Genomic DNA, 14,322 nt, shown 5'->3' with positions numbered 1-14,322 from the left:
TTACCAGGTCCTCACATAAAAATTTAAAGCAACAAGAGTGCTCAGGAGTATGTTAATCTATAGGAACAGCTCTTTATTTTTCAGTAGTCTTCTTGCAAGCAGATGACACTAACAGCAGAATGGGTATCTAGTAACATGGAAATGGAAGAAGCAAACCTTGTTTGTTACTTGATGTGTCATATGGTAACCCAGGGTTTGACAGTGAAACCCTGACGTCTCATGCTTACTCTGAACTCTCTGCTTTGCTCTTGAGCTATATAAATCCAGCTCCAGTGCAGTGGCACATATATTACTGTGAAAATCAGCCCATTTATATTGGTGTGGAGTGCCTTTCTGGCTTTATGTGAGCTAAGCAGTATATAGGCTTACATATTTAAACTTAGCTTTCTTTTTTATCCCACAAGTTAGCTGCTTATAGAGTCTACTGCCAGTGCTTTTTGCTATCAGTGCCCAAACATCTGCATTAGGGACAAGACACAAGCTGACAGTCAGATACTGGTATCTGCAATAAGTAATTAATCCCTTAAGCACACAGGAATTTTCTGTCAGTCGAATTTTCTTGGTACAATTTCTCTAAAAGAAAGATAAAGCTGATAGGTCATGGCTTATCTTTCATCAAAGTTTCTTCTTGGCGTCACAAGATTTCTCTCTTTTTACCATCTGGCTTCCCAGCCTGCAATTCAGTTTAGGGTTTGCCCTTCTGAAACTGTGGGTTTCTGTCGGTGCTGACCAAGACAGCCGTCAGTTGAAAATGGTTTTATATTAATTGGCCAGGTATTAGCTTTGGTTTATTTTTTCTTATGTACAGTTGTTTTTTACTGTACAGTTTACACAAAGAAAAGTGTTCTGCCAATGTGCTAATACAGTTTCCATTTAATTGTGTTCTTCACATGGATCAAGAACCCTTCTGCAAGAGGGTAAGAGAAGCAAACAGTTCAGAATGAAGGAAGAATAAAGAGGCTTTTAAACTTTTCTACTTTTTTTTTAAAATTAAGTGAAGAATCCTAAAATAGAGTATTTGCAGTTATTGTACTTTACAGAATGTACACTGAAATCTAAGCAAATCTAAAGGTAAACCTAAACTTAATTCTGCAGACCATTTTAAATGATGGTGGATTTTCATAAAGTTAATAATTAGTTTACTTCCTAGTATCAGCTGGAAAGTAGTTTTGACACCATCTTGTGTTTTATTTCCACCTTCTATGTACGGGTGAGAGATGGCAACTTGGGAACTGCCAGCCTGTTGCCACAGGAGTGGCTTGTCTCCTAGAGGTGTATTGAAACTTGATGGCACAGTTTCTCTAGAGTGCCCAAGTCATGGCAGCTGGCAGTACGCTTGGTGCTGCTTCCTTGTTGATGCCACCAAGACAGACGCAGAAGCTGACAAAGCAGTAACTGGGGTGCTGATGGAAAACAAGGCTGCTTCAGCAGTAGGAGACCATTTTAAATATGAACCAGTCTTTTTAGAGAATCCAGCCTTAAATTAATACATACTCTGAATAAAGTGCTCTTGAAGGCTGCTTTTCTTCCCATGATTTAGGGAGAGCAAGAAATCAGTCATGTTAGGACTGGAGAGATGTGGAGCACTGGCACCCTCTGGGTGCACTGTGGTGCTGCCTTGCATTTGTTCAGTGGGATTGCAGCATGAGGGATAAAATATTGCTATCAGGTATTACAAGTGATGATAGAAGCAGGCTGACAAAAGTGGGACAGACTTACAGCCCTCTTCTCAGCACCAGCAGGCCAGGGTTTGTTTCTCGTCTCAATTCTGGCTATGGGTGCAAAGAAGTTTTTCTTTGAGAAAGAAAGGAATGGACCTCAGGTCTCTTACTGGCTTTTCACTGTTATACCTATGTTGGGGCTAAGACCACTTCACCCTGCTAAATCTCTCCTGTCAGAACTCATCCAGCATTTACAGGCATCTTATTGTCTTCCTTAAGTGTCATCTCCATTTCTGAGTCAAAGGACAGCAGGGTCACAGGTCTGACAGAACAAAGAAGATCTCTTAAAGGATTTACTCCAATGCTGGGTTAAACCTTAACTACTAAGACAGTTCTTAATTTCATTATTTTATTTGACACTCTTGTGTCAAAGGCATGTGCCCTTCACTAACCAAATGCTGCACCAAGGCACCTCTGCATTTGGAGAGTAGAGCACACGTGATATTTTTTTTTCAGCAGTTAGGTTTTTTTACACAGTACTTTATCACTTTATGTGTTTAATATTATTTTCCTGAGCTGGATGATTCCTTGGATATTTTTGCCTCTGAAGAATATATTTCTGTCCATTACAGACTAGCACAGCAGTAAAAAGTGGTTGGTGAGAGGTGGCTCAGTAATATAATGATACTATCTCCAAACACCTTCTCCAAACAGGAAGGTGTCTCTGGCTGTGATGAGAGAATCTTGCTCATCTTGGGGGGTTATCTGGATTCTTCCATTTTATGGACTGAACTAAAAGCTCTTGGGAATTCAGAGTATCTCTGGGTTTCTGATATTTTAAGTGACTTCTGGTGAGAAAAGTTAACATGAATTTCAGTATGAAAACAAAATTCCATCTTAAATGTCATCTACAGCATGATTCAGACTTCCCACTGTAGCAGGACTGGCAGGTTGTTGCTCTGCTGCATGTTGTTTGTAGAAGGCCATGCTTTTTTCCTTCTCCTCTAGTTTACATTTAGGTTCCTGTCTATATTATTAACATTGTCCCTAGTGGATTCTTCCTTTGATATGGGAAGATGCTGTTCTTTTGATTCCTCTCTGAGGATTAATGTTCCCCAAAACACCACACTTATCCTCTGTGCTTTTTTTCATGTTAAAACTCCAGGGCTGCTTTGCAGCATCAGCACCACCATGTGTTTCTCTTCAGTCAGTTGCCCATACAGCTTTCAGACCTCTCCCACACCCTGCTGAAGCCATTTGGAGTTTAGGGTCATGAGAACCAGTTTCTTTAGGACTTTAGTAAATATATCCATGTCTTTGATTTATCCATGCTGATTCTTTTTGCCTGCATCTGATTCTTGAATTTCATCCATCCTACTCAAGTTTAGTAATGCATAAAAGTGAAGTTAGTAATTATGAAGTAATGCATAAAGGTGCATAATCCACACAGGCAAAGGATAAACAAGTTTGGATTTTTAGTAGTTGAAGGAAGGATAGTTTTATTGCATTTAAGTAAACCATCCAGATGTGTGCCTGTATCATCTGAGCTGCATTTTGCCTGAAGAATCCTTCAGTTTAAAGGATTAGTATGAGCTGTTGTTTCAAGAAAGTTTCTTAATAAATAAATTAGTTTCTGTAACAGCCACTAAATTATAACATAAATATGACACAAATGCTACAAAAATCACTAAGTTATAGCCAGTTATTCTAAAAATACTAAAACTCACCCTCACAAAACAAAAGTAACGAGAACTGTGGATGTGATTATGCACAAAATGCTGTTAAAAGATGAAATAGAAAAAAAAGAAATAAAGTAGTCTCTACTGATCAGTAACAGGGATCTGGTGTGACTCTAAGAGGGCAACACATGGGAGTGTTACATAAGTGCTGCTTGGTGCAAGGGACAACACATGACCTTGAATGATGCAGTTATTGTGAATTATCTTTCTGTCCTGTTTTTTGTGTCCTGTACTTCTCCTGGGACTCCTGCTTCTCTCTCTCTCTCTCTGTCTTTGGAGTGTTTTCTGGCATTTCCCCTGACAAGCTACTGGCCTATTTGGGATCTCTAGGGACTGCATCCCTACAAATGTGGCTGCTGTGATTACTTTAGTACTCGTCACACATTTCCCTGAGAAGCAGCGGAACTGTGCCAGATGTGGTTCATGCACTTTGCTTCCCCTGGGCCCAGCAGGAAAGCTGTGTGCCAGCTGGAAGGACACCAAGAGGGGGCTGAAGCAATGGCATTGGTGCCTGCCTTAGCCCCTGGGAAAGGGGGGATCTTCTTTCCTTCCTCCAAGCAAGGGGCTGCAGGGCATCTCTCTGCACAGACTCTTCAGTGGCATGGGGGAGAAGACAGCTCTGATTGCAGGTGCAGAAATTTAGCTGAGTGTGACAAAATGCTTTCCCAGTCTTTCTGGAAATCTAGGCCAACCTGTGAGGTTGAGGAAGGTGAGAAACCACAGTGAGCGAGAGGTGATCTGTCTGGGAGCAGAAGGCATTTCCATAGTGGATTTATTGAATTATGTGTAGTCTGTCATGGGAGAGAGATCAGGACTTTCTCAGCTGGGTACAAGATGAGATACCCTTTGATTAGAAATCATCATTAATGTTTTTTTCTGGAACAGCTTTACAGGTTCAGTTTTCTGGATTCACTAATTTCAAAGCAAAATGCAGAAGATACAAAGTCTGTAATAATAATAAGGGAAAAAAAAGTTGTTTCTATTAATCCCAGAATACCATTGTCTTGATAAAATCACAGAAAACTGGGGTTTATTTTCAAAAGGTAGGAAAAGTATAATCTTCTAGGTCTTCAACTACTTCCATTTATTTAGACCAGAAAAATTTCTGGTTGTGGAAGTAGAGTGTCATCTCCATTCTCTTTCAGAAGACGTCTTAGCATTGCTGTTATCCCCAGGGCCTGGACTGTAGGGACTGAAAGGAATAGAGTTGATGTATGGATGGGCAGCAAGCCTCATGATAAATTCACCTTTTCTATCTGTGTCATTAGTAAAAGAGAGAGATTCTGTGACAATTTTTTACTTTTTCTTTCACTGACTGTCCTACTTATTCCACAAACTGCATATTATCTGGCATCTCATTTCCCTTTAGAATCTCCTTCATTATCACAGATACCATCTATTTTCTTTTGAGTGATCTTACTGATACAAATTGAACTAAATTTTAGATCAGTTTTTCTCAGTTTTTATTTTTCCAAGGCTGCTGCTTCTATTTTGGACCTGGGGAAGGAAGTGTAATTGAAAGCTTATTGATTTTTTTCCCAGCTAGACAAGTGGGTTTAATAACATAGGTCTGGGTAAAAACCTTATTTTGATGATATCCTGGGATACATCAACAATACTGTTTTGTTATTCCTTCTAGCATAACTTATGGCTGTCAGTGTTATGCAAATATCCCAGCAATAAGTAGTAATGATATGGAGAGTGTTATGTTAGCCTATTTCATCAGAGAAAAATAAACACAAAAAATCTCAGGCAATTGATGCACTTTGAGACTGCAACACAAATATATCTTCTTGTTATGAAGTTGCAATGATACAGTCTTCTGTTCACTGTGTATTGAATAATTTTTTTTTAATTATTTTTGTGTGTTCCTAAATCACGGAAATTTGGTGTTCAGGCTGTGTATCTCCCTGCTAGTGACATTCCAGAGCAGTTTGTAGTTTCCCTGCAGCCCTGTGGGGTGAAGGGTGCTGAATAGCATGGAAGCAGACACTCGAATCTTGTAACACCATCAGCAGAAGAGCTGTGGTGAGTGTAGGACACAGTCAGCAATTGTTAATGTTGAACTCTTATATATAAGAGACACTTGGGCTGAGGCAATTGAGTTTCTGGCAGCCATGGGAGGGACAGATCCAAGTACCAAAATGTTACTTGTCAGTATGCAGCTGTGTCCTATTAGCAGCTCCAGCACTGTCCCCTTCCCTCGTGTTGACTTAGAGGTGATGGATCTTGGCATATACAGTCCAGCAATGCCTCTCCCATGGGTGGGGGACATGTCCTGCACGTCTGCAAAACAGAGATGTGTGGGGTGCTGCTTGCTGATGGCTGAAACCAACAAGTGCATTTCTCTCCTGCATGAGTGTGGGACAAGCAGTGGGAAAACAAGCATGTACCCTTCACTCTCCTAATCCAGATCTCCTCAGATAAGTACGGAGGACAATGCTCTCCCAGCATGGCCTCTGGGGCCCAGGGCAGCAGGGAGCCATGGTGAGATGGACTCCAACTTCCACAGCTCCTACTGAAGTTCCTGAGGTTTTGTAAACTCAGCACTTCCTTCTCATCAGGGAATAAGGTTGGTAAACTGGAAAGGAGCACCTGAACCCCCTGCTAGTGTGTGGCATGACATGAGCTACCAGGCCTCCGTGGGAGGAAAGTGAGGCTGTCACCATGGTGTTAATCAGATTCCTGCCAGGAAAACATAGCAAGTGAGCTATTTTCATCATCCAGGACACCAGTGCACTGGCTTTGTGACATGGACCAAATATAGGTTACATGCACAGCCTGGGAGTGCTTGCCTGCCCGAATTGTGTCTTCTGCAGGTGTTGGCATAACTTCCCCTCCTGGGATTTGCTTTCATTTACATGAAGCTAAAAAGACCCATGTGGCTGGTAAGGAGCAAGAATTAACTTTTGCTAAAAATATCATAGCAAAAACAAAACCAAAAGCCTGGTGGAAAAGTAGAAGTCAACCCTTGCTTTTTTCCCCCTTCAAAATCAGAAGATGTGGCTTTTCTGGGAAAAATATATACTTATGTAATTTGTCCTAATTTTGGTTCTTAATAACCAGCACTAATCCAGTGAGAGCTGAATGGTTGCTGCAATTAAACCCATGTAATGTTATTTGTGGCTCTTTTTGAGAAAGGACTGGTTTGTCTCAGCCCGCAAGACTTATTTTATATAATCACCATTTTTAAGTGCAAATGTGATTTTTAAAGGTAGTTATTCTTATCCATGAACATGACAGGAGTTTAAAAGCCTTTGAGATGCCAGAAGGGACCTGTTAGAATTATCAGGCAGTTTACCAGTGCCTCAGTTAAGGGCATGCTTGCAAGAAACATTTTATTTAATTTATTTAAAATGTATTTAAAATTTATTTTCCAAATGCTGTTCAGACAAACCTGGCATGAGTGATTCACCATGTGCCCCCATCTGCAACCACTCTAGGCTGAACCCGCTGGTTCTGGTAGGTCACATTTTGAGGAAGGGGTCCAAAGCAGAAATCAAGAGTTCAGCAACCCTACACCCTTACGTTAGTGAGCAGAAAGGATTGGGCCACCTTTTCTTGCCCCCTGCTTGCCTTGAAGTGCTGGCCTGTTATTGCTGAAGTGCACAAGCTGCCCTGAAATAAAGCTGTGATGTTCAAATACAGACACGAAGAAGCTTCTTTCCTGCTGCTAATGGAATACCAAAGTTACTTGTCAGTGCCCTGACCCAGGCACCACCCCTGGGGAACTGTGCTGGGAGCAGGAGCCCCACAAAGAGCTGCAGCAGACACCTTCAGCCTGAGTGTTACCTGGAGTGGGCAGGAAGGGTCCCCAACACTCCCAGTCCATCAGCCCCTCAGCGCTGCTCGCTCAGTGCCCGGGTGTTTGTTCTGATCAGAGCTCTGCCTCTGAAACTGTGGATTATTGGCAGCGTTAAAGGAAAACCCGACTCCCACACCCACTCATTTATGAGGCCCTGTTTATCACTACCTTGTCACTAAATGGACCGGGGAGGGGGAAGGCTTTAAAAGACTTGAGAAAATGGGTCTATACTGCTTGAAGAACCACTTTCGTGGAAAAACCTTAATAGTGCACACACACAAGACCACCTACATAGCCATCCCTCTCCCAAGAGTGGTCATGGAGCAGACCCTGGGATCTCCTAGGGGATCTCACCCGGCAGATGCTGGTTTCTCTGGGTGTTAAATGCCTTCCTTGCTCAGCCAGCCTGCAGCTGCCAGAGGGATGAGGTTGGCATGTTTTCCATCAATCCTTTTGGCACAGGTCTGGCTGCTGGGTTTGGGATGTGTTGGCCATGCAGAAAAGGGGGTTGCTGGCAGAGCAGGTCATCACCTTCTTGGAGGTAAATCTCTATCAGCCAAAGCATAGTAAGGGTAAAGCAAGATTGCTGTTGAAAACAACGCAGGGAGTGTCAGCCTGATGATGGTTTGTGATCTGTGGGATTATGACTGCAGTGGGCTGCAAGCCCCCTGGCTTGACATAGTTAGACAAGCCTGCACTGAAAATAGGTAGCTGGAGCAGCAAGAAATAGGAATTGTGTCAGCCCCTTTCAGATTCATAACCACTGCCTTAACCAACCTCACTGTTGCATCCCAAGGATGATGTGGTTTCTCTCCTGGAGAGCACTTGTGCACCAGAGGAATGTTTTAAAGCAATATAATTGGCTTCCTTAGTTAAAACCTCAGCACGATTTCAGAAGGGAGAGGCCAGAAGAGAAGAATCACCTTCAAATTCAGCAATCCCCATTTTAAAGTGCACCCTATTGCAATTATTGTAAAGTAAAAGATGTACAGTTCTGACATTAAGATTGCAGTTTCAAAATTGAATGCAATATATTATCTGAAGCACATTTTCTATGAAGTAACTTTTTAGTTTTACAAGATAACTGATTCCTTTTATAAAACATGTATTTGGTGCTGACTGTACCTTTGATTTCTCTAGCAGAGAAACAGTAATTCAAGAGCTGCCTTGAAGAAATGCCTTGGGTTAGGAACATTTTAAACTGAAATGCAGACTCTCTGAAGGCTTCAAGGGAAGGGCACTTTGCCTGAAGGGAGTCACATCAAAAGCTCTGCCCAATTTCTAATCTACAGGTTTCCTGAAAAACCTTATCAGTACACACTTTTGTACTGACATTCAGTCTGATGCAAACCAGATCTATTTGTATTTGTGCCCCTACCTAGTTCAGTTACCAGCATATATGCGAAATGCTGGATGAAAAAATACACATGTAAGTTCCCATCCAAACTGATCTCAGAGATTAAGTGGGAAGAAATCCTGAAAACTGGATGCAGAAACTGTTAGTGCCTAATAATTTCCCTGGGGGAGGGCAAGCTGAGAGGGGCTCCCAGGAGCAACACATTAGGCATGATACGAACACAGAAGATACAGGGTTTTGGGTATGGCCTGACTGAAAAGTGAACAACTCCTGTCAGCCCAGAGTGCAACTCCTCACCCTGCTCCAAATCACAAGTCTCAACTTGGCCAGCAGCCCTGTGCTAAAAACACCCATTTCTCTCCAACACAATGTCTATAAATGGAGCTAGGGCAACTGTGTCAACAATCACAGAATATCTCAGCTTGGCAGGGACCTGAAACAATCATCAGGTGCAACTCGGGTGCCTGGCTTGGAGGCACCTGAACTTGAATGCAGTGGATCCACTCAGCTTTGCTTGCACCTGCAGTGTGCTGGGGGCACAGTTGCAGCAGGCACCCCTGATTTGCTGCCTTTGGCCTCACAGAACCCTTGCAGCCGATGATTTCTGTCTCCAGCAGATGGCCCAGCCAGCCTGCAGCCAGCTGTGCCTGGCTCTCCCTGGCAGTCTCACTGCAGGGAAATAGGATTGGGATCTCTGCACATTACTCCAGACTGGCACCTTTGAGATGAGCCTAAATTTAAGATTATACAGAAAAGTGGGTTTATGTACACCAAAATAAATACTCATTAGTACCTCAGGAAACAGCAATTTTGAATTCAAGATTTTTTTTACCAAGTGGCTGCATATCAATGACTCAGTACTACCATGTCACAGCTGCAGAGTTCTGTGCATGTGTTTTCATGCCCAGCAAATTTGTTTTCTGTAATAACAAGGACCAAAATGGAAAGTATGCAGCTAATGCATCAGTTCTGCTTTTTAATTTGACTGGCTCTGATCTTCTTGAACTTATTGGAAACTTCACCATGCTATATTTCCCCTTCCAAAGATCAATACCTGTTAGGAAAATAAATGCTGTACTAGATGGAAAGCTGGCACTCAACAGCACTTGATTTCCACTTGCTAACTGCTGTTTACAGTAAAGCTAGATACATACTGAGACATGACACACTTATATGATCTGTGGTTTATATGAAGTGCTGACTTTCCCTCAGAGAAATCTGTATTATCTTACCTTATTGGTTCCTAATGACAAAATACACCATTAATTGATTATGCCCAGTCATGCTTTTCTCCCCTGTAAGAATACAAGCCTGGCTTTTCTAAACCTGATGCAAATAAATTTCAGATTTCACACATAATGACTTCCAGTCATGCATGTTTTGAAGCTAATTTTTTCAAAATTCAGCAGTCATCAATAACTGAGTGTAGTTTGAATGGAGCAGAGCATATTATTCTATATATCATTTGCATACATTGTACCTGCAAAACAGGGACGCTGCAGATTTGTTCCTGTACATTTTCTTTGATTTAAGGAACAGAATGGATCAATATTTCTTTTATGGAATATGGTTAATCTGTCCAAAGTTGTATGTAAGGATGGGAATAAAGATTTAACAGTGATCTCTACACCAGTTCACTACAGCTGCTGATTTTTTGGGGAAGAAGTATGAAAATGGTCTGCAGGCATTCTTATGTAATTTTTACTTGAAGAATCATAAAAACTTTGGCAAGCCAGAACTTTACATACACATTAATACCACAACACTAAGATATAAAAGCCATTTATTCAAAAAAATGTGGTGGTGTCAAATCACATACACAAGCCAATATTGAGCTACAAACACAGACCAAACAGTTCTATAAACAGAAATTGGAGTGTTCATACACGATAGTACCTGAAAAAGACTGTTAATAAAAAGGAGTCCATAAGTATTTAATTTCACTTTTTCTATATGGCTCCTTGCTGAATGTCTTTGCCTAAGTTAGTGTACACTGAGCCAGAGGTAGAGTCCCAAGTAAAGCATCTAATGCCTCAGGGCTCCATTAAAAACCATTATTCTTCTAAACAAAAGGAAAGTCTAGTCTATAGTTTTCTGTATGACACTGAAGTAAAGCCTCTTTGCTTGAACAGTATGGCATTCCCAAGCGCATTTGGCATTAACCTAGATTGAGACTGTGCTTTGTGGAACCACCTCAGTTCTCCTCCCCTTCAGACTCCGACTCTAGAAGAGAAGAGAGTAAAATGTTTCATGTAGGTTGCACAAGGACAGTGATGTGAATAATTCTATAAAATTAACAAGACATCCTTCCAAAATGAAAATTAACATTTACACCACACCTAGTACTTCCTAGGAAAGGTTGGCAGAACAAACAAAGAAATATACAGCTTCAGGAGATGAATGCTGCCCTCCATGGTGGAGCTCTTCATTTACAGATCTGTCACTAAAATTTTCACCATGTTGCTATGAATGATGCTATGAATGATTCTGGTCCTCATCTACAGAGCCACACAATGTGTAGCTGAGTTTAATAAAGCATCAGCATTATTTGCTTACTCTTCTAATCTCTATGAGTAGACTGTACTGCTCTCATCAAGGAAGCACCCTTAAAACTATTTGCTTTGCAAATGTCAATCAGTATTACCATCCAGCCTATCTAGAAAGGCTAAGTGGTCTTACCCTACAGGAGGTATGAAACATGTAAAAAACAAATTTTTAAATTATTTCTATAGCATCAGATACAGTTCATTTAGTAATAGAAGCAGAAGAAGTAGGAGTAACCTAGAAGCAGAAATACACATGCTGGTTTTGTAACCTAAAGCTACTTTGCATCATATTGCATTTCTGTGTTCACCTGACAGGAAAGGGCTCGCTGCCAAAAAATATTACACCATAGATCAGATTTCTGAGAGCAAACATGGTCTGCATGTTCTTACAGAAACATTTTGTCTCCGTTTGTACTGGACTTTGTAATTAAGGACATCTGGCAGAGGGGACATGCAGGAAGGATAAAAATAAAGAGCAACCAAGGCATACAAGCAGAAAATTAAAAGGGGAAAAAAAAAGGCATAATTTGACCAAGCTTGCCCACCCAAAATCTCAAGTGTGAAAGCAGCTGCCATTTTTATACTGCTATCTGAACATGTGAATTGCCGCTAAGTTTTATCTGTTCCTTGTCACTAGTACATATTCCCTCCTAGTTTATAAAATTAATTATATTAAATGGATGCAAACAATAATTCTATCCAATAATTCTATCTCTATCTATTACACATTGATTTATATTCCCAACTGATTTGGGAATTCTTTTTCCATGCAAAAAATGATAACTTACTTATTCGGTGGAAGTATTTTCCTATCAAGAACATGATGAAAACCAAGTTAGGGACTAAAGAAACTAGTTCCGCTTCTAAATAACCACTTTAAAGCAGCAAATACAGTCCACATAATGTTAACCTGACCATTCAGCTAAAGCCAGTTTCAAGAGCCAGGGTGCAGACAAGCTCTTGCTATGTGCCAATTAACATGACAATAGCAAAAAAGGCACTGAGACAGAAAACTGTTTGGCTGCAGGTGTTAGCACCAATGTATTTGATGCTGTCATCAGTGCCGAGTTCCTCCCTGCAGAAGATAAAAGAGTTCGTCTGTAGACAAGTGGTACCCAGTGAATAGAGGATTTCACAGGGAGACTATAATCACTAAAAAAGCAGCAAGTGTTGTTAGGCTTAGGCATGTCTGGAAACAACTGAGATGGTCATGCCTGCTGTTTTGTATTTAGAGTCCTGAAAACGTCATATCCTGGTACAACTAAAATGTGAAAAAAAAAATTGTTTTGCAAAGAGACTACCATAGTTCTTCAAATGAACTCATACCTTCTTCAGCGTTTTGCAGCCACTCCACAAATTTCTTCATCTGGTCAAGAAAAACACTTTTGCCTTTAGCAACATGTGCTTCTTTATACCACTTGAGGATAGCTTCTTCACTCAGAACATCAGCTGAAATACAGATCAGTGTTTGCAAAAAAAAAAAATAATTCAGGGATTAGAAGATTTTGAACGTGAGAGGAAAAAGATATTTTTAAAGGCAGCATAAAGCTAATATGATTGCAGCGGAACAAGTTTTGCATGATCTATATTAGGCTACAAGTACAGAATATTTGATGCATATAATGGATTCCAGACACAATAAAATGTGTAATGAATTAGGCTTAAAACAAAGTAACAAATATTGTGCTTCTGTCAAGAAGAGTTCTTTATCCATCTGTTTTAAATATACCACATAAGATTGCTGGATAAAAGAAATATAATAATCAGCCTGCACATCTTGGAAGTTAACACAATAAGAATTACCATGCTTTTTCTTGCTGTTGTATCACGGAATTGTGCATGGTTCTAGAAGTCTGAAGTGACAAATACCTCCTGACTGAGCACTTAAGAGACAGTCAGTAGAGATTGTTTGTAATCATTTCCCCCTAAAGGTCTTATGTTGTTTGCAGCTAGTAAGTTTTAAGGTCACTATTCAGACCACCCGTTTTAAGGGGCTGGCTTGGATGGACAGCACAGATGACATTTTTATGTCAAGCATCAGGAACAAAATAGCCGCCAGTGAGGACATGTGAGGCTGAGTACAATTCAGAATAAAGAAATGCTAATAAATAGCAAGGACACTTATTGTTACCAACATATGCAAATTTAGGTCTAGCAACAGACCTCTAGCCCTAGGACAAAGCTCCTGTGATCCAGCCAAGCCAAGTATCTCAGTAATGGATGGCTGTGGAGACAAAATCTGGGATCCACAATGGCATTTTGGCAGTTATGTAATACAAGAGGCAAGAACAAACAACATCATCATCATCAACAACAACAACAACAAAATCAAACTGTATCTGTTCTATAAAAAGACTAAAGACAGCTTTCTACACCTCATTAAAATTTCCATTCTTTTTGTCTTTGAACAAACTACCCTCCCTGCTCAAAATCAACACATTTATGTACTTCACTGCTTCCCTGAGCTTCTTGGTGCTGTCCCACCCACTGGGTATTTGCTTGCCAAGGCACCGACCCTGACCATCACCTTCTGCTTCAGCCTAAGTTAGAGCAGATGTGGCAGGGAAGGGAAGAAGACAAACTGAAATAAATGACACTAAAAACCCAAGGCATCTGATCAAATGAGACAGAGGAGACACATATCACATATGCTGTTGAATAATAAACAGATGGAAGCAACCAAGGATACGTTTGAACTTAATCAAAACTATTCCAAGACATTCAAAAGCAACTGAATATGAAATCTCCCTGAAAACTAGGAATTTACTAAGTGCTTCTGACTGGAAATTTGCCTTGTCTGTTAGGCACTTTTCCAAAATAAAACCTCTTCTGCAGTTTACTGCAGCTGACAGTAATGCTCAGAAAATAAAGGGAAAATGGGACTGAGCTGGCTCAAGGCTTTTACATACAAATTGTACATATAAATTGTGCTTAGTGAACCTACAAGAGGCACAAAATCCACCATCTTCCTGAAATCACAACCTGTCACAGTGAACTTTTTCTCCAATGTTACAGAAATGCTGGAGACAAGAAAGAGGTTTCAAACATGTTGCATTAAATACTTGCTGGTAGTCCTTAGCAGCAGCTCAAAGGTATTACAGTATTTAATGAATCTGGATTTATTTCAGCAAACCTGAAAATACTTTACATGGACTCATGAACCTGCAGTATAATATAAAAGTGTGTGTGAAAAGATTACATTTACCTCAGAGCC

At 40.6% G+C, this 14,322-nt stretch overlaps 1 protein-coding gene across 3 annotated transcripts in view; it reads right to left on the bottom strand.

Moving 5' to 3' along the window:
* Nucleotides 1–10,328: 10,328 nt before the first annotated feature.
* The window catches only part of BZW2 (basic leucine zipper and W2 domains 2), a 36,956-nt gene continuing 32,962 nt past the window's right edge, over nucleotides 10,329–14,322 (bottom strand). For all 3 annotated transcript variants that reach the window (XM_062495427.1, XM_062495435.1, XM_062495442.1), the window contains exons 10-11: nucleotides 12,435–12,557; nucleotides 10,329–10,785 (exon numbers count right to left, since the gene is read on the bottom strand). In XM_062495427.1, the coding sequence (XP_062351411.1) occupies nucleotides 10,757–10,785; nucleotides 12,435–12,557 (152 nt within the window). In that variant the 3' untranslated portion in view covers nucleotides 10,329–10,756. The remainder of the gene's footprint in view (nucleotides 10,786–12,434; nucleotides 12,558–14,322) is intronic.

The sequence above is a fragment of the Cinclus cinclus genome, chromosome 1, assembly GCF_963662255.1.
Source record: "Cinclus cinclus chromosome 1, bCinCin1.1, whole genome shotgun sequence".
NCBI lineage: Eukaryota > Metazoa > Chordata > Aves > Passeriformes > Cinclidae > Cinclus > Cinclus cinclus.
The sequence above is the reverse complement of the archived record's forward strand: the minus strand, read 5'-3'. Positions and strand labels throughout refer to the sequence as shown.